The 20,138-nt window shown below is 43.0% G+C and overlaps 2 protein-coding genes across 2 annotated transcripts in view; both read left to right on the top strand.

Annotated features, from left to right (window-relative positions):
- Positions 1 to 18,851, top strand: part of WRN (WRN RecQ like helicase) — a 53,076-nt gene extending 34,225 nt beyond the window's left edge. Inside the window, exons 26-36 of the mRNA XM_035141053.2 lie at positions 199 to 271; positions 1,920 to 1,993; positions 3,935 to 4,007; positions 5,804 to 5,916; positions 6,528 to 6,642; positions 8,564 to 8,695; positions 11,234 to 11,396; positions 12,473 to 12,696; positions 15,604 to 15,696; positions 16,285 to 16,425; positions 18,045 to 18,851. Of these exons, the coding sequence (XP_034996944.2) occupies positions 199 to 271; positions 1,920 to 1,993; positions 3,935 to 4,007; positions 5,804 to 5,916; positions 6,528 to 6,642; positions 8,564 to 8,695; positions 11,234 to 11,396; positions 12,473 to 12,696; positions 15,604 to 15,696; positions 16,285 to 16,425; positions 18,045 to 18,164 (1,321 nt within the window). The 3' untranslated portion in view covers positions 18,165 to 18,851. The remainder of the gene's footprint in view (positions 1 to 198; positions 272 to 1,919; positions 1,994 to 3,934; positions 4,008 to 5,803; positions 5,917 to 6,527; positions 6,643 to 8,563; positions 8,696 to 11,233; positions 11,397 to 12,472; positions 12,697 to 15,603; positions 15,697 to 16,284; positions 16,426 to 18,044) is intronic.
- Positions 18,852 to 19,572: 721 nt separating this feature from the next.
- Positions 19,573 to 20,138, top strand: part of GTF2E2 (general transcription factor IIE subunit 2) — a 28,998-nt gene continuing 28,432 nt past the window's right edge. The window contains exon 1 of the mRNA XM_035140922.2: positions 19,573 to 19,749. The gene's annotated coding sequence lies outside the window, so the exon portion shown is untranslated. The remainder of the gene's footprint in view (positions 19,750 to 20,138) is intronic.

Raw genomic sequence — 20,138 nt, 5'->3', positions numbered from 1 at the left:
TGAACTCCACTGCCTTAGAGATTGGCTTGAAAGTAAATAGAAGCTGCACTTTGAAATCTTGAACGTTTGTGACTTTGCATTCTGCAAAAGTAATTTTTGAAGACTTGGCTCCTTTGGCCTGCCTGCTAGCTGCTCATCTTGCTGTTGGAATGGTTTTTGCTATCAGTAAGGCTGAGATCATTTCCCTTCTGTTTCCAGCTGTCAGCCGACCTCTTCAAACACCAGACATTCCTCCTGTAGAACGTTACCTCAGTTGACAACAGAAAAGCAGGTCTGTATGGTAGAAAACAGCACTTTTTCATCTGTTATTGCCTTCTAATCAAAGACCGTGATCTCGCCAGGCTATCTGTCAGGCATGGCCAAACTGTTGCCTTCCAGTTGTTACTGGAATGCAACTCCCATCATTCCTGATTATTGACTATCTTGGCTGTGGCTAATGAGAGCAGGAGTCTAACAACATCTGGAGAACCACAAGTTCAGCACACCTGCTATATTTGATAGGGTAGCAGGATCAAGCCTAGCTGCCCCGTTCCTGGGCATATATTTCCTTGCTCTGGAGTTGCTGTACACGTGATGATTGCACAGAGATGGATGTAAGCTTGGCTAAAAGTGAGCTTGCATACCACTTTCCTGCTGATGTGGAGCCCCATGAAATGTTGGGCATATTCTATGGTGACTTCTCAAGTTAGTGCAGCAGCTGTTGCAGGCATCTCATGCAAAATGAGGACATACCCTTTACCACGCCCCAGAATATTCTACGAAGCATGGTTCTCTGGCAGACAAAGCACAGCTTAGGTAAGTATATGGTTTCGCTTAGCATGTTGTCTGAACCTGGGTGTGTGGTTTAACTCTTTCAGATAAGCCATGAGCTGCCACCAAGGTTTTTCCTTTGGTTTTTTCAGCTTGTGGTTTGTGTGTGAGAGAAATGGGTTCGAATGGCATGCTAAGCTGCTGTGGCCTGTCTGAATGTTTGCACCAAATCATGGTTTGCCTTAGCAATATGCACAAATGAGATCTGTGTCTGCATTCCTTCTCTCATGAAAGGTGTTTCAAAAGGAACTTGGAAATGAAGCCTTAGAATTCTATATTGTTTTAAAGATTTCTTGGATACAGCAAAATTAAAAGATTTATTGATTGAAAGAATAATGTTTATTCCGTTCGTCCATAGACTATAACATAATAAAATAAAATACCAAGACTTTTAATAAAAGTGCAGTAATTACAACTGAAATCAATACATAAGCTATATACATAATAGACCTTAGGCAGGTGATGTCAAGTACTGTACTGTATATTCCTGCGTAAAAGGCTACTTTTTAACCCAGGAAAATCTTCTCAAAAGTCGGGGGTCGTCTTATATGCTGGGTCGTATTTCTTATACAGCGAGTCTATCCCAAACTATATTTTAACTGGAAAAGTTGGGGGTTGTCTTATACCCCCAAGCCACCAGCCAGTGTGGTGTAGTGGTTAAGAGCGGTAGACTTGTAATCTGGGGAACCGGGTTTGAGTCTCCACTCCTCCACATGCAGCTGCTGGGTGACCTTGGGCTAGTCACACTTCTCTGAAGTCTCTCAGCCCCACCCACCTCACAGAGTGTTTGTTGTGGGGGAGGAAGGGAAAGGAGAATGTTAGCCGCTTTGAGACTCCTTCGGGTAGTAATAAAGCGGGATATCAAATCCAAACTCTTCAAATCCAATATACGGTAATCATGTCAGGATACATTTTATACTCTCCTGTCTTCAAATCTCCATGAGAGTACAGGAGTGGAATCTAAAATGTTTTTCTGAAACAAGATGCATTACGTTAACACATTATCAAATTACTGATATTATTTTGAGTGTTTTACTATAAATATTTATTCAAAGCAAATTTTTGCATTTGTATTCATTTTCTTCTATGGGGCTTTTGTATTCCTGAAGATGTCTTTGCATGAAAAGTTTTCGTATCGAGAAGCGAGTAAAGTCTCTAGAGAAAGTACATCCTCAGTTAAAAGGTAATACTTCCAAAGGGTATCTGCCTTCTACCCACCCACTTCCTGTATCTTTTCAGATCTCCTTTTCCCATCTAGTCTTTTTATGGTCTCTTTAGAGAATGTTGGTTGGGACAATACAGTTTAAAAAGCGCCTTTCTTTTTTGCTACAATTAGTAATGTCAACCATTTCGAGAGTTTTTGGTTCTTTAACCATCCGCCCTTTAAATGATTAATTGATGACTAAATTACCACATTAGCCAAAGCACACTACAGATGCATTGGCGAAAGACTGAAGGGGGTGTAAGACAACATGCAGTTGAATAAGCAAAAACCCACTGGTTGTTAGATGGAAAATTAATATTTTTCTAGTTCCTATTACAGCAGCCTAACAGAACCAACTTGGCCTAAAAACTCATCAACATGCAGATCTGCAGTCATCATCACTGATTAAATAACTAAAACTTGATAAAACCTTCAGTTCTAATGAAAATACAGCCTTTTGTGCAATAGTTGTTTTAATCTAAGTGTGGGCACGCTTTATCTTTTTTGTGTGTGTGTTTGTGTGTGTGAACTACAATATCCACCAACTGCAGCCAGGTGCAAAATATGGGTAAAGAGGCCAATTGCATACTGTACCAGATGAACTGGGATGATCTGCATATACAAGATATGGTCTTTTAACCATATCTGAGTTACTGCGGAACAGGGATTCGAACAGACTTTTTGGGGGGTGGGGGCCGGGGAGCCTTTTGGTTGTTACTATTGTTAAATGATTGGGAATCAGAAACATGCAATCCACTGCAATTCATCCGGCGACCTGCCTTTTACCCGCGCTTGCGTGTAGACTGCTGGGGAAATAGACAGCTGCATAACCATGAAAGACATAGATAGGCATGCAGGCCTGAACTGACACCAAAGTCAGGCTTATGAACATTCCTGCTCCTGTCCATATGCTCCACAAACACCCTCTACCTTTGCTGCTAGTGGCAGCTGTGCTGGAGCTTAGTCATCCATGGATGGCACAGTACAGTGGGTTCTGGATTCACTCATTGGTAAAACTTTCCAAGGAAGGCTGGGCAAGATCAACACCACGCTATATCACCAGCTAAACATTGCAACAGATTGATATATCACGATGTGTGAAATAAGGATGGAGCTGTGCAGAGGCATTGGCTGGCTTCACGGTTTTTCCTGCATCGTGATTTTTCACAGCGCCTGCTCTTGTGATTCTCTGCCCCCTGCATCAGGCAGGGGGGGGAGCTGAGCTGGGAGAGTTTAACAGGGGCTGCAGGAATCGAGAGAAGCATTGGCTGGCTTCAGGGTTTCCCCCACATTGTGATTTTTGCATAATACACACACACACACACACACACACACACACACACACACACCCTGATTCACAGTATATTGCCACGTCAGAAGTTATGAAACGGATATCATCGTATGGACTTCAAACCAGTTTGGGACAATATACAGGTGAAACTCGGAAAATTAGAATATCGTCGAAAAGTGCATTTATTTCAGTAATGCAACTTAAAAGGTGAAACCAATATATGAGATAGATGCATGGCATGCAAAGCAAGATATGTCAATCCTTTATTTGTTGTAATTGTAATTATTTGTCATTAGGTGGGTCAATTATAAATGGAATGTAATTAATGAAATGTAACAGCGATGTTTATTTTTGTATGATTGTAACTATTTGTTTTATTACTGTGGAATTTCCAAAAGAAAGCATTTGCAAAAAGTAAAAGAAAAATAAATAATAATAAGTTGCATTACTGAAATAAACGCACTTTTCGACGATATTCTAATTTTCCGAGTTTCACCTGTATCAATATATCGCCTGTCTCCCAGGATATTGCTCTGATATTTCAAGGAAAAGGTGCAGGGCTTTTTGTGTCAGTTGCTGGATATACACCTGAATTGAAGTTAGAACACTTGCCTCCTTTCTTTTGATAGTGCCACAGCGCAGTTGCCACTGCCTCTGACCCCTTCAGAATCTGCTGCATCTCTAAGAGAGAAGGAATTGCAGGTGAGCACGTCAACTGAAGTGATTCCTTATTTGACGTTATGTTTACTGGGGCTGTCGCCTGATTAAAGAAATCTTAGTGGATTAGTTTTGTGAGTTGCAGATAATGATGAAGTTTCCTGGAGTGAAGAATGTCCTCTCCTCTGATGTGCATCTGTCTTCAGCATTATATACATTTTGATGCTGGGTCGAGATGCAGCTTTTTGCACAAGCATTTGGGGGTGGAGAATGAGACCAGAATGCCCTTCCCCATTGTTGTCTTTTCTATTAATGTTTATGTATTACACTGCTAACTTGTACTGAGATATATATATATAACCCAAAGTAATGGTGAAGGGCATTCTATAAATGTCAGTAAATAAATACATCTCAGTATGTTTTGCATATGAGAAAAATTATCAGAAGAACGTGCAATTTCTTCATATTTAGATCAGGCGCAGACCTGTTATGGTACATGCCATCATCAAAGAGACATTTGCTCGTGTGTGAGAAAAAAGGCTCAGTGTTCAATTTTAGATGCTGCCTTGTACCTGTGGATTTTTGAAGTATTTGTATTAAGATACTGAAACATTAAAAAAGAAAGAAAGAAAGAAAGAAAGAAAGAAAGAAAGAAAGAAAGAAAGAAAGAAAGAAAAACATCCTGTTAACAGTTAGGCAAAATGTTGTTAATCAACAATTACTTCAATATCTATCAGTAATCTTTAAATTTATGTCTGCTTCCATGTAAACATGTCTATCAAACGTACTGTCACGAAACTTGTGACAGCAGATTCTTTAAGATTAGAGCGATTTTGAGAAAGACAAAATGGCATGATTTTACCCAAATTATAACCTTTTATTTATGAACAGATGACAATTAATAAGGACTCATTCACTCCTCTCATTCATACCTACAGTGGTGCCTCGCTTAACGAATGCCCTGCTTAACGAAATTTCCGCTTAACGAAAGGATTTTTTGAGCAGAGCTTGCCTCGCTAGACGAATGCGTTTTACGAAAAATTCGTCTAGCGAATTGCGGTTTCCCATAGGAATGCATTGAAATTCAATTAATGTGTTCCTATGGGCAAAAACAAATTCGAAAAAAATTCAATGCATTCCTATGGGATTCACTAGACGAATTTTTTCGCTATAAGAAAAGACCCGTGGAACGAATTAATTTCGTCTAGCGAGGCACCACTGTACTAGATGAGTGGACCCACTAAAATAATTGATCAGGTTCTTTTAAGAGTCTTTGGGTGGCTCCTTCCGCAGCAGGACAACAACGCAACTGTGGCAGGGACTTTCCAGCCTTTATATGGTTTCAGGTTAAATCCCCGCATTGTCTTGTATTGCAGGGGGTTGGACTAGATGACAGCTGTCGTCATGCCGATTCTCCAAATAGTTATGAATAGTTATTTGTCCCAACATGTCTTTTGAGAACAGTGGCTGCGGTCTGCTGGGCCAGGCGCGCACATAAAAAACCCCCACAGCCTCGCTCTTCCTCTGGGTCAACCCAGAGGTGACTTGTCTCAGCATGTCCTTTGCATGTCCTGTAACTCATCCATGTACCTGGCACATCCTGCTTGTCCGTCCTATTTTGTACATTCTATTAGCTAGTTCAACAGTCCATCTTTCCTGTTTTCTTCAGAATCAAACAATCCCTATCTTCCTCATTATTTTTATCTTCAGAGTCACATACTGTTTGGATTTACTGTACTCACTCAGGACATACACATCCCCATTCATACTCTGAGACCCTCATAGGCCTCACAGTACGGCCTTCACATGGAATTTTTAAAGTTGTCTTTTGCCTTTCATAGACAATGCTATATGGCAAGCTAGTGGCAGCCCGTCAGAAACTGGCGAATGAGAAGGACATTCCTCCAGCCATACTAGCAACAAATAAAGTGCTGGTTGATATGACCGTGATAAGGTAAGCCTTGATTTTTGTTTGAATGAAAAGATAAACCTTCTCTGATGACTTAATAATTTATGCCAGCAAGACGAGTCTTTTCCAGGATGATATGATGGGCTGTCATTGCCCAATTTACAGTAGTCAGAGCTGAAGCGCTACAAAAACCAGCAAAATCTATTTGGCCAGAGACCATAATAGGATAGGACACCGGGAGCAGGGAATGTGTGCACAAACCACACCAGCCACACTTAAGATCACCTTATGTAATATATGCAAATAAAGTAGTTACACATTCAGTTGAGAGTTGTAAAGTGTTCCAGAGTCATCAAATGATAAACATGCATGTGCAAATCACAGAATATTGTTCATGAATTAGAAATGGCACTGGTCTAGAAGATTTCGTTATCTGTTTTAAAACCTGTCACCTGCTTATACATTCTTACTCTCTTGAGGAAAACTATCTTCAGAAATTTTTCAGGGTCTCTTACACAGGCTAAATACGCTTTTGTTACCAGCGATGGTAGTAGCTTGTAGGGTTTTATTTGTTAAAATCCGGTCTTACCTGCATGCACCGTATGTATCAAAACTCATGGCATTAAATTACAGAATGTCTCCAATATTTCCTTCAGGCCTACAACTGTGGAAAACATTAAGAGAGTTGATGGCGTTTCTGAAGCGAAATCTACCATGCTGGCTCCTCTCCTGATCACAGTCAAGGAGTTCTGCCAGGCAAATGATTTACAGGTCAGATGTAATTGAATTAATGTACTGTATCTTGTTTCCCTCCCCTGCATTTATTTCCTTAGGGATCAAAAGGGCTCACAATGTACTAAAAAAAGTTTAAGCAAGAGCAGTAATAAATTAAGACCACCGTTACTCTCCCAACCAAAGGCAGATTGAAATAAAAATTGCCTTAGGGCCTATCTGAAAGGTGACGAAGGAAGCCCTTTGTGAAGTACATTACAGCAGTATCCCATCATCTCATGTTTTGGTGTTGGGCCTTCTTCCCAGACTTACCCAATGGGAAGTCACACCCTGTTTTTGCAGTTGAGACTTCCTGTGTATGAAATTGGTCACATAGGGGTCAGGCTTGTTCTGCAACCTGTGACAGGATCTTCAGGCTAAGGGATGACAAATACCACCACCACCCCGGTCTCTATTCCTGTTGGCTGTTCCAGCTGATGTGAGTAGGGAACCTGTCTGTGAAGTTTTAGCATGGCTTTGAGTCCAAGGAGCTCCCTTGCTTTTGTCTCTGACATGACTTTAGTTGACCAGGCATGCAAACATGGAATGGGGCCATGTACCTCCCTCTCCCCACGGTGAGGCTTGAATTTACAACTTCAGAAACCAACACCTGTGCCATATGCAATGGGCTGCTGGAGGTTGCACCTGTGAGATTACCATTGTACTGCCTCTCCTTGCCTTTTCCAGGTTCTCGTTTTCCTGTCTGGCAAAAGACTGTTTTCTCCCCAAAGTGGCTCTCGAACCCTTGTGTCCTCTATACAGGTCTGCACACAAGGGATCTCCTACTTGGGTTTATACTCCTTTTTCTTACTTCTGTTAGTGTTATGCAGTGAAAATGGTGCTTCAGAGCAGTGTGTGTGTGTGTGTGTGTGTGTGTGTGTGTGTGGTAGTGGTATCAGGAGATCCAACCGTCCTAGTACCTGGGGGTGGTATTCAACGCTAGTCCTACTCTTAGAATAGACACATAATGGACATAACTAACTTGTTAGTTGTTGTTGTTGCTGGCATCTGTCTGTCTTGGGAGACAATGGAGGAATGTGGCCTTGGGGGTGAAGTCAAAATGTTGGAGAGTTACAGCGCCTGCTGTGGCTGTAGAGACTGATATGGGAGAGACATGTGTTGTTGCAGCTGGGGCAGATGAAGGTGTTGTGTTGCTGCAGATGCACCATGGCTTTTCTTCGCTTTGCGCTCATTCCAGCAGTCATTCCTCCTCTGGCCACTGCTGTGGATACACAGCACTGTCTCCAGGTGCTGTGGTCATCTGCAAGGGATTCCTACACGGCAGGGGGAATAACTAAGTTACATTTATGACATTAAGTATGACTTAATTGGATCCTTCCTATCTGCACCAAAGTAACCTGTGCAGTGGATGGAGCTGTGGTGGTGCAGTGGCTGAGGTTGTTTGCACTTCCTATTGAGTGAGGAGCTATTGCAAGGAATTATCCCCATTGTAATGAATGGATTTGCGCCTTCCACAGCTGGCTGACATTGGGCTCTCATCACCACACAATCAAGTGATTGGTGGGAGTTGGTGCTGCTGCTGTGGACTTTGGGGGCCTGAGAGTCATCATGGCATTAGTCTCTGCTTTTCAACATAGTGTATTTTCTCCCTTTTGTCCTGTCCCAGATGAGTATGGAATGTAGAACAAGTTTATGCAGGAATTGCAGAGGCAAATAGGTAGCCACCAGCATTGCAGGATTATAGAACTGCTTGGCTCAAGGAGTCTCGAAAGTGACACTAAAAGTACCTTTTTCATTATTATTATTTTTAAAAATGTGAATATAGCCAATGCAGAGTGCAACGTGAAAGATAGCTTCATAAAATTCTTTGAATCCTAGTCACTGTTTTGGGTAATCTGTAAAACCTCAAGGTTTTAGGATTTTTTTAAATAATAAAAGCTTGCTTGTTGTTGTTGTATAGATGGATGTCTTCAAGATTTCTGGATCCAGAGATCAGCCAGAAATAGATCTTCAGAAGGATGGTGGATGCAGCACTCTAACAGAATCAGAGCGCATAACTTACACATTGTTTGAAGAAAAGAGCATGTCATTGGTAAGCTCTTGAACCTCTAGCTGTGTTTCATAGCTGCTTTACTTTAGAGGATTATGATCTACTGTATTTCGGTTAATTTTGTGAAATCGAAAGGTGTAAGACCGGCTGCCGGTGATGCATAGTGCAAGCCACAAGTGAGCCCTGTGGCTTGACGATAACAACACTTATTTGGAACAGAGTGGCAGAATGTTAGGATTCAATAAGGTTTTAATTCTAAGCACTGTTTATCTGGATGTATATAAGGCATCTATATGCATGCCCTTAAACTGGAACTGTTTTCTTGATGGGGTGCCAGCTGTGTGTGAGAAACCCATGCAATCTGCCCCACCAGCCTGGTTGTGATAAGTGCACATGTACTACAGCTACGTAGGATCTAGATACAGTATAGGGAACTGGCTCCCACACATGGAGGGAGGGGCTGTTCCACCGAAGTCAGTGGAACATAACTTTTTTTAAAAAAAAAAACAGGCTTATAATAGGATAGTCCTAGAATCGCCACATTTTTTATGTGGGCAAAATATCTGTGCCCTTCATCACTTCCTAACAGGCAGAAATTAACTAGTGAAGCACTTCTTGACACTAAAACTCCATATGAGGAAAAGCTTCACCAATTAATACTTTTATGCAGAAGTTAAAGGAAGGCACAAGAGCCATAACAAACCCTAGGATGTTTGTTTGCCCATTTAATGTTTGGCAAGTATTGTTCAATGGTTGTAGCAGAAACAATAAAGTAGACTTAAAGAAGGCTAACATATTAATTGTGGCATAAGCTTTTCTGGTTTGCGGCCCACTAATGCAGCCTACAAAGTGGAGCGTGGCCTACGACAGCTCGTTTTATTTATTTCAACAATTTCTATGCTACCTAACTAAAATTGCCTCTAAGGGGTATCAAAATAGATTTGGTGGTATGATACTCTTGTTGTGTTTACTGTTCACTGCTGTTTCTTAAATGGGTTTGAAACCTATATTCTGTTAAAGCCACACCAAATGTTTATCTGCTTTGTTTTTGAAAGGGAGGGAAGCAATTGTTCCCCTAGTCCTACTAAATAATGTTATATTCTCCACTCTCTTTTTCTCATTTTTTTACTGCTCTCTTGTTGTTTTTCTTCTCTACTGGTATTTTGCTGAGAACAATCTTATACATGCAATCCCAGCCAATTGGCAATCCTGCCACGAAGGTGGTGACATAATGCCATGTGGCCATTCAGATTTGGTTATGGGGCAACATTGCTGAGCATAAGTTAGAACATATCTTCTAGGATCAGCACTGTTCTCATTTTAAAAGGGGAGAGCATATTTTCTTCTTTTCAGAGCAACCTCCCTTGCCCCCCCCCAAAAAAAAGTGCAGCTAAAGGGGATGCATTTTTCACCACTGCCGAAAATTGTCATTGAACACGACCTTCTCCCCTTCCCCCAACTTAGTCCTATACCTTATTTTGTTACACTTATTTGTCACACAGTGCTGCTGTGCAATGATGCTGGGGGCTTGCTGCCTGCTCAACTCCCTCCTCCCAGTAGTATTCCTTGTTAGATAGCCAACCAATTTAAAATGCCCAAGGACTAATTAACAAGGAGCAATAATACAATTAGTACTAGGTAATTTGATGCCTTGTATCAAATAACCATTGATTACAGGGTGCACCCTGGTGTCTCCTGTCTGGGAGAAAGTCAGCAAACATAACATACAGCCGTCCTCTTTATGGGAAGAAAATAATTGTCAAAGTGGAGATAGTTGGTGCATAAGGGGCTGCTTTTTATGTTCAGTACTGAAAAGGTTTTTTTTAACCTGAATCTAAATATATTCAATAGTGCTATTACTAGTGTATAGTTTATTTCGCTTATAGCCCAAACAGTTTTTCAACAGGCATCTACCCTCGAGCAGTGATGGCCAAACTTGGCCCTCCAGCTGTTTCAGGACTACAACTCCCATCATCCCTAGCTAACAGGGCCTGTGGTCAGGGATGGTGGGAACTGTAGTCCCAAAACAGCTGGCGGGCCAAGTTTGGCCATCACTGCTCTAGAATCACACAATTAAGTTCAACATTCAGCCTTTTGTTTTAACATTCCAGCATTATTAGGTGCAAGCAACTTGTGATCTGCAACCATCACTGGTAGCTCAGCAAACCTGGGGGTTTTCACATCCTATCCGAGTCTATAAAAACACAAGCACAAAACATATCTGTATGGAGAGCCCTGGGTGTGGTGTGTTTGGCTTGGTGGGTCATTGGCCTGATATATTCAGTAGTGGTTAAAATCGCCATTGCATTTTATAGCCCCCAAGAGTCTCATACACTTTCTCTGTTGCCAGATATTATTAACAGGCTATTTAGGGTGCTAAGATGGCAGCCCTGTGTCGAGTTGTCTTCCCTTTCCTACCCCCAAGCAAAGTATAGTGAAGCAAACCAGAAATTGCCAAAGAACTATTTCTATTGCTAAAGAACTACTTCTCTTTCTGAGGAAATGTATTTTCAGCTATAAAGTTTTGATGGGCCAGGCTTAAAGTAGCTCTTCTGATTGCTGTCTTTCTTGTTTCCTCAGAGAAGTATAAGTGACCGACGGTCTTTGCCTCTTACTGTGGTTGGCACACATTTATCCCAAGCCTTGAAAGCTGGCTACCCAGTCAATTTACAACGTGCCGGTCTCACTCCTGAAATACAACAGAAGATCATGAAAGTCATTCAGAACCCTCCCATCAACTCAGGTGAAAAGTTCAGCCAAGCACTGCAGCCTCTAATAAATGATATTCTTGAGATATGGACAAAATATGAGAGCTTCAGTACCTTTGACAATGGCTTGTTCCTGAGCAAAGATAATTGTGATATGAATGAAGGTAAAGGTAAAGGGGCCCCTGACCATCAGGTCCAGTCGTGTCCGACTCTGGGGTTGCGGTGCTCATCTCGCTCTATAGGCCGAGGGAGCCGGCGTTTGTCCGCAGACAGCTTCCGGGTCATGTGGCCAGCATGACAAAGCCGCTTCTGGCGAACCAGAGCAGCACACGGAAACACCGTTTACCTTCCCGCTGGAGCGGTTCCTATTTATCTACTTGCACTTTGATGTGCTTTCGAACTGCTAGGTTGGCAGGAGCTGGGACCGAGCAACGGGAGCTCACCCTGTTGCAGGGATTCGAACCGCCGACCTTCTGATTAGCAAGCCCTAGACTCTGTGCATTAACCCACAGCGCCACCTGGGGATATGAATAGGGCACCTCATAACAAAACGCCCAGTGTTTTATCAAAACACTTAGAGTTTAAATTGGAAAAAAGAAAATGGCCCCATCTGCACAACTTTGCAAATTCAGAGAGAATTTCTGAGATGAATTTGTCAATGCTTATTAAGATAACCTACATTTATTAGGTTCTGGCTTTACAGAATTGGGGTTGACATGTGCAAAAATGATTGGAAATCCCCATTGTTCTATATTGTTCTATCCAAAGTTCAACTTTCCCTAAACCTTAAAAAAAATTAAGTAATTTTCCTGCTCTGTATATAGAGGTGGTTTTTTTTTGGTTGTAGCCAACTAAATTTTACCATTGACATTGGTGGACCGAAGTTAGTCACGTCCATTAATTTTTATGGGAGGAATGGGACTCGATAGTTGGAACCCACTGATGGGATTCATTCATTGCTTCCCATCCAACAGATCTTTTCTGAGTATGACAGGCTTTGGATGCAAACCTAAATCTGATTTTGTGGAAATTTGAGCAGTTCTTCACGAGTGTTTTTTTTCTTTTCTTACCAAATAATAATTATTGCATTAATATTTTTCCCCTTTCCAAGATGTAACACAAATGAAAGCCATTAGAACACTAGTCCCTGCAGATATTGAACTGTATCTTATAAGAATGACCATTGCACTGCTGGAGAAAGGGTACAGAAGTCGGCAGCTGGAACAGCAGGACGAATCAGAAAAGCAAGGACCAGCTGGAGAGCCTGCAAGTCTACAGATGACGACAGTATCCTCACAGAAGGGTGGGGAGAAAATTCTGTGGATTGAAAAAAAGGTTTGTAAACAAAGTTATACAAAGAATGAAAAAAAGACACTGTCCAACTAATGATGCAAGAAAGAAACAAAAAGTGGTTTTGGGTCAGTAGCTTTCTGATTTATTTCCATTGTCCCTTTGGACCCAGTCGCACTTGCAGTTGTTTCATTGCCTAGCGATGGACAACTCTGTTAATTTCCCTTCTCTCCGTTTCCCCTTATTCCTGCAGCAATTTGGGATGCTGCATCGCCTGGCGGGATGTTGCCCCCGGCTGTGGGGCATCTCCTGATGCTTTGCAGCCTGGCAGGAAGTCGCCCCGGGCATTTCCCAATGCTGCATTGAACAGTATGGCCTTGCGGGTGAATGTCACAGTGGGAGGAGGCCTGGTTGGCCGCTCTCGATGCGACAGTCATGCACGCGATGCATGCGTTGTCACACACACTGCATGGGTTTCGTCAGGCTACCGCCCCCCCCCCCCAATGTCAAGCACAACTCTCTGCCTGTGTCAGTCACAGTGGCCTTTTCAGGGCACAGTAAGCCAAACCATGGCTTACCAAGACCTCGCCCCCCCAAAAAAACTTGTAGTTAGTAGGGAGAGAGTTTAAGCACGAGCCTGGGTTTGGACAACATGTTTAGCCAAACTTCAAACCATGTGCAGCTTTGAAAGCCAAACCAGCTCCTTGAAGCTCCCTTAGTTATTGGATAATATGCTCACAGCAGTCACTCCCTGAAGGAGCGTCTCCACCCCCATCGTTCTGCTCGGACACTGAGGTCCAGTACCGAGGGCCTTCTGGCAGTTCCCTTCACTGCGAGAAGCCAAGTTACAGGGAACCAGGCAGAGGGCCTTCTCGGTAGTGGCACCCGCCCTATGGAACGCCCTCCCACCAGATGTCAAAGAGAAAAACAGCTACCAGACTTTTAGAAGACATCTGAAGGCAGCCCGGTTTAGGGAAGCTTTTGAATGTTTAATAGATTATTGTATTTTAATATTCCTTTGGAAGCTGCCCAGAGTGGCTGGGGAAACCCAGCCAGCTGGGTGGGGTAGAAATAAATATTATTATTATTATTATTATTATTATTATTATTATTATTATTTATCTGGCTCTTGCATGTTGGAGGAAAAGTAGTTTCTGGACACTTCACAGGCAGTCCCATGTACATGCATTGCAAGAGTCTGGATGTAACTAGAAGATGAGGACTTGTATCTAGGTCCAGGGGTGTAGCATGGGGGGGGGCATTAAGGAGGCTGTGGCGCTGGGTGCACAGTTTTGGAAGGGGCACAAACTAGGTGCCTCCATGCAGGTGACCCTAGTATGGTTCGATGCAGTGCTCCTCTGCCTGCCGAGGGCTGTATTGGCCGGCCAGGCTGCCCCTTGCACAGGTGGGCAGTCAGCTCAGCACAGCCCCACATTGCTCTGGCGGGGATGGGGGTCACTGGTGGCATTGGCTGGGCTGGGACCACACACACACACACACCAGGGACACATACAGCACCTCCATCCAGTGCAAACATGCCCATCCGGTGCACGTGTGCCCCGTCCCCGGCATGCGCCCTGGGGCGTCGGCAACTGTCGCTATGTCACTGGCTAGGTCATCTCACTCCAAGACGGGGCATAGAGGCCCCCTGAGCTGAAGCTAGTACAGGCATAGGCAAACTCAGCCCTCCAGATGTTTTGGGAGTACAACTCCCATCATCCCTAGCTAACAGTGGTCAGGGATTATGGGAATTGTAGTCCCAAAACATCTGGAGGGCCGAGTATGCCTATGCCTGAGCATTGTGAGCTACTGATGCCATCAAGCTGTGTGGTGGCCCTGCCACTACCAGGTCTTTAAAGGGGAGCACCGCCTGCTCTGGAAGGACATCCTTGGATTGCCAAACTTGTTCACCAGCAGCTCTGGTGGTTCAGTTTGTTAGCTCTCACCCAAGCCCATCACTGACTTCCAAGTACTTCTTCAGGGTATCCACTGCTTCACAAGAGTCTGAAGTAAAGAGAGAGAGAGAGGACTAATTGCCACCTGAGCTCTTTGAAAGGAAAATGTAATAATACTGTTTTCTTTTAAAAGCATGGCTCCACAGCTGCACCTAGTGGGAGTAAAGGTGAACTCCAGTTACTCCAGCTTCCTTCTCATGGCCAGTAAAATTCTAACTTTGCTGGTATAGCAGTTATGCTTGATTAGTATTAATAACTGTGTAGTGCTAACTACACATGAAAAATCACTCTGATCTTAGTGATTATTACATATGTTATATATTCATATTGCAAATAAAAATCTTTAGTAGCCCCCAGATAACCTCCTAAACTGTTCTGCTTGGATGTTGAAGGGAAGCCCATTCCAATGACTTACATGTGGGGAAGGAGGCAGAGTGCCCCCTTATCTACAAAAATTTTTTAAAAAAGGTTTCCAGCTTCATTATCCACTCTATGAAACTAAGTACCTGCTGGTCTTATAAAAATTAAGGGTCATGGGAAAATCCAATTTCTAAGCTGCTGGCTCTTTATAGCTTGAAAATTAGCATGAAAATCAGAGTGAAGACGAAAGGAGGATACAAAAACGGCTGCAGAATATAAGGGGCTGGTGGCTTCATAATTTAGTGCACTGATTTTACCATCAACCTCCTTGTCCCCCCATCATAGAATCATCTGATTCTATGATGGGGGGACAAGGAAGTTGATGGTAAAATCAGTGCAAAGCAGAGCTGCCAAATAGGATAGAGAAGCAGCTTCGGAAACAAGGTTGGAAAGGTGAAAATAGGGTTGAGACGGTGAATGCATTGCATTGAGGAACCAATTTGGGTCAAAATTATTTTAAGTTTTAAGGATTTCCTCTTCCTTTTGATGGGACACCATTTTGTACTTTTTATCTAGTACATTTCAACAACAGTTATGCCATACCAATGTATTGATACACTTCTTGGTTTTCTTCAAGGAACTTCCAGTAAAGTCAACTGTACAAAAACCTGATTCTGGGTCCAGTGAAAATATTAAGCAAGATACCTCACGTACAGATTCTTCATTTTGGGTAATCACCTCTGACATAATTTTGAATGGGATAGAATTCCAGGAAACCTAAGTATCCATAAAAAAAACCCCTATGTAATAAAATCCTATTATTCTTTATGTGTCTGTTAACTGTTTTGGAATCCAACTGGGGTACAGCACACACACACACCCCGCCCTAGGTTGATTTAATTTTATTTCTGTATTTTCTTTTCTCTCTCTTTTGGTTTCCCCTTTGATTCTTGTGTTCCATTGTTGAATATATTTCCTTGTGTAGAACAGCTTTCCCACAGAATTTGGTTGTCAGCTTTCTTTTCGGCAACTAATTGTTTTAACATAGTTGAAGAAAGCATTGCAGTGTACATGGTGCTCATTGTTTAATGATAAGGTGAAGCACATGTGATGCAGGCTTTTGTTCCTTAAAAGCAATATCCAATATTTCAGTAAACAATGAATGTTTGGTCATTCAAATTGCCAAATGAACAGTAGGAAGTGTTACGTGCACAACATTATACTGTGACTGATTTTCATGTTAAATCATTTTCTATTTTGCAGTGTTTTCGTTCAGTAGACAGTGGAATGTTTGTCATGGTTTCTTTTTCTTTCAAAGGCACAAAGCAATAATGAAGAGCAAATTCTTGGCGCTAAACAGAATGTCCAGAGCTATCAGAGCTCTATCAAATTGGCCTCATGGAATCAGACTTCACTCAGTGCTGAGGAAGAAGATCTCTTTACCGATTCCCAGTCACAGGTAATGTGAGCAATATATCATATTTACATTTGTAACTACTGTGGTAAGAATTTCCTTCTGCACCACACCTTTAAATAAATTACAGAACCAAGAGAGTAACAGCAATCCCAGTGTCCTGTAGAGACCTGGTTTATTAAAACCACACAAGGAATTGCTTGTCATCTCTCCTCCTTCCCTGTGTAGCCCCTGTAGCTTGGCATCTTGTCCCCCCCCCCTGTTGAATGGATTTGTGGGTATGGCATACAGCAATCTAGGAAGGCAGTCTTTCCCAAATTCTCCCTTAGCCAAATTCCTGGCTTTCCCCTGCCCTCAAGAGCTCAGAATTCAAAGTTTCACCATTCCCTCTCGCACAAGGGTGGAAGTGAGGAACCCAAACAAATGCAAATTCCAAACCATGGCTGAAATCATCATCATCTTTATTAATTAAATTGGTATATCACCCTTCACCCAAAGATCCCAGGGCAGTTCACAACAGAAAAATACAAAATGCCAATACAGAATAAATAATAAAACAAAAACAAACCAATGACCCCTCTCCCACAAACACATTTAAAAAGCCATAGAATGTTAATCAGCCGAACACCTGGTTGAAGGGAAACGTTTTCGCCTGGTGCCTAAAGATATGTAATGAAGGCGCCAGGCAAGCCTCCCTGGGGAGAGCATTCCACAAATATGGAGCCACTGCAGAAAAGGCCTGTTCTCGTGTTGCCACCCTCCAGACTTCTCATAGAGGACATACACAAAGAAGGGCCTCAGATGTTGATTGCAGGGTCCTGGTCAGTGCATATGGGGAGATGCAGCACTTAATCATCCATAGTTTTGATTAGGTTTCTGGAGAAAGTAGTGATGTAAAAATTGTGATATTTGATTGAATATGTATGGATTTTGTTCTAACTGTCCCAATATTATTTGCATTTAACCTTTTAGATCAGGGGTCAGCAACCTAAGGCCCATCGGGCACAAGCAGCCCTTGGGGGTCGTTTAACCAGCTCATGGACCCCTGCAGCCCGCTCGGTTGGCTCCTGTGCGCCACGCTAAACTGGCGTGGAGCAGAGCGGGGACCGCCTTCCGTGACGTTGGCCGGTTTCCCATTGGCTGCGTGTGCACACTCCGGCCCACCGCGGTGTCTGCAGGAACGTGAACTGGACCAAGCCACAAAAACTTTGCTGACCCATTTTAGATAGAAAGTATTAGGCTTGGTTTTTGTGTGCCTGCATTTTGTGACTCTCATAGGCTGCATTCCATCTCCTTATCTGACCTCAGAAAGGCACAAATGACATGGCCAGCCAGAATATTTTGCTTTGGCTGTTTTGATTTAGCACTGGGATGTTAATCCAGTATCTGTCCTTGAAGCTTTCTGACATGTTTTGGGAACTGGAAAGTAAGAGTGAAATGTCAACAGCTCCTTGTGAAGGGCTGCCTGTCAAGGTAACAGAGGTTAAAAGTGCAAAACAAAGGTTGTCGGACACTCCAAGGAAGTCGATAGAAGTGTGGAGTGATGTATCTTTATATCCACTTCAACAGGCAGGCTGGTAGGAACACAGGCAGTTGACAGTATGCGTAAATAGTGGTATGCAATAGTGGGGGAAATGTGTTTGATTTCTTCTTTTCTTTTCTAGACATTGTGTCAGCCTTCAAAGAGGAAGTTACCAGGATGGTTTGGGACTTCAGGAGAAACTGTTCCTCGTAATACTTCCAAGAAATCAAAGGCCGGAGGAAGCAAAGGGCTCTTTGGTTGAACATGGAAATACCATAAAACTATGTTTAGATATAAAAACTGGATCAAAGCTTTATACTTCATTCACTTTCTTCATTCAGTCTGACTCAGTGAGGCATTTATGAACATCTCTTTTTCAAAATACAGAACGTTGAGAGGAAAAGCTCTGTTCATTTTTTACTACACAAACTTATGACTGGATGGGCTTAAAATTAGCCCCAATTATTGAGTTGGTTCATATGCCGGGCTTACCAGGTTTTGAACCTTGAGGTGGAGAAGAGGAAGAAAAGAGCAGTGGATTAAATCAGATTATACAGTGTTGCAAGGCTTGCACCTCTTATGTACCACTGAATATTTGGCATGTTGAAGAGTTTCAGTAACTTGGGGGGGGGGGGCACAGAGTACACTTCGAAGAACAGTTGAAGCCTGGGAACAGTGCATGTAGCACCTGTCTTCTGCAGCTGCCCTGTTAATAATATCAGTAGGATTATTGCTGCACAAAATGGGCAATCCCACTTTTTTATTTATTTTTGTGACCATTTCTTTAAGGAAGGCAAAAAAATGTAACCCAACAGCAGGATATTGTGGTGCATAACTAAGTGGTTGTCAGATTTCTTAACCATTATGAATATTGTTAAATTGTTAATAAATTATTTTCTTTAATTTGCACTATTTTTTGGCACTTCCTTATACTGTAAATAAAACTTGTTTTTAATTAAGTTATTTGGTTTTTGCCCAGTTATGAAGGTAGATGGTGAGAAGTAGACAGAAGTTTAAAAATTATTTTTATATCCATGCTGAAGAATTATAGGTATTTTCTAATGAATTGCCACCTAAAATAATTTAACCCTTACTCCTTAAGGACCAAAAACCACCCTCCTTCCTCTATTTACAAACACCAAATTTGACTTTTTATCTCATTATTCTCCAGAATTCATGGATACTTAATGTATTTGAAGTATTTAAATCTTAAGAGCCTACCTACAGAAACAGAATTTCTTTTCATCTGACGCCTAAGTGATAATAAAGGGGTCTCCGAGCAAGACCCTTTGGAGAGGAAGTTCCAAAATTTAGGAGCCACCAAAAGCTATTTCTCCAGTTTATGTGCTTCATCAAATGTAGCCGTCAAAATGTTCTCCAACACAAAAATGATAGCAGATTTGAATTCCTCATGCCCACAAAACGTACTTTTGAAAGACCCCTGCAAAAAAATTAAGTTGCACCCCCCCCCAAGACCCGCCTTAATCCCACCCTCCACCTTGTATGCCAACCAATACGCTTTCTCTACTTGATCACTCAGTAATAGGAGTGGGGAGGAGGAACCCTTTTGCTCCGCGCATGCGCCTTTCAAACGATCGTTCCAACCTCTCCGTTGCCGGAGCAACGTAGGGATGTACTTCCGGGTTCATATTCAAAAAAGCATCGCTGCGGCGACGTCACGTCGCGCCTAGCGAGCAGGATGGGAAATGTCGGTGGAAGACCTGCGCGCTAGGAAGCTGAGCCAATAGCGAAGCAGGAGCCTCAGGGCTCAAGTTGGTTTCCCAACTCCCCCCCCCAACCCCCACACTCTACCCGTCTCCCGCCGTTGTGGTAGTCTCGTGCGCGAGGTGAGTGGTTTGGCGCGCGGGGGCGCGCGCGCTCTGCGGCACCCCCGGGATGGGATTGGCGGATGCTACGGCGGCCACTCTTGTTTGCCTCGTGGGAGGGCTTGAGGTGGGGGGTGGTTGGAATGGGGGGCGGGCTCGGGAGAAGGTGAGGGGGCAGCCCGGCAGTCCACCTCCCCGGGAGGAGTCAGCAGGGCAGCCCCCTTTCCTTCCAACCCACTTGTGGAAGCGGGAGTATTCCGGGCATGGGGAAAGCAGGAAGCAGTTGAAGCAACAACAACAACAACACTGGGGTCTTGTGGTTTTTGAACTGAGGGGCGGTTTTTGAGGAGGGGCGCGCGCAAGGCGGCCGACCGACCTCTTAACGGAGGAAGCTCGGAGCGGCTTCTTCA

Source organism: Zootoca vivipara, chromosome 16 (assembly GCF_963506605.1).
Source record: "Zootoca vivipara chromosome 16, rZooViv1.1, whole genome shotgun sequence".
Taxonomy (NCBI): domain Eukaryota; kingdom Metazoa; phylum Chordata; class Lepidosauria; order Squamata; family Lacertidae; genus Zootoca; species Zootoca vivipara.
This window is presented reverse-complemented; position numbering and strand designations above follow the sequence as displayed.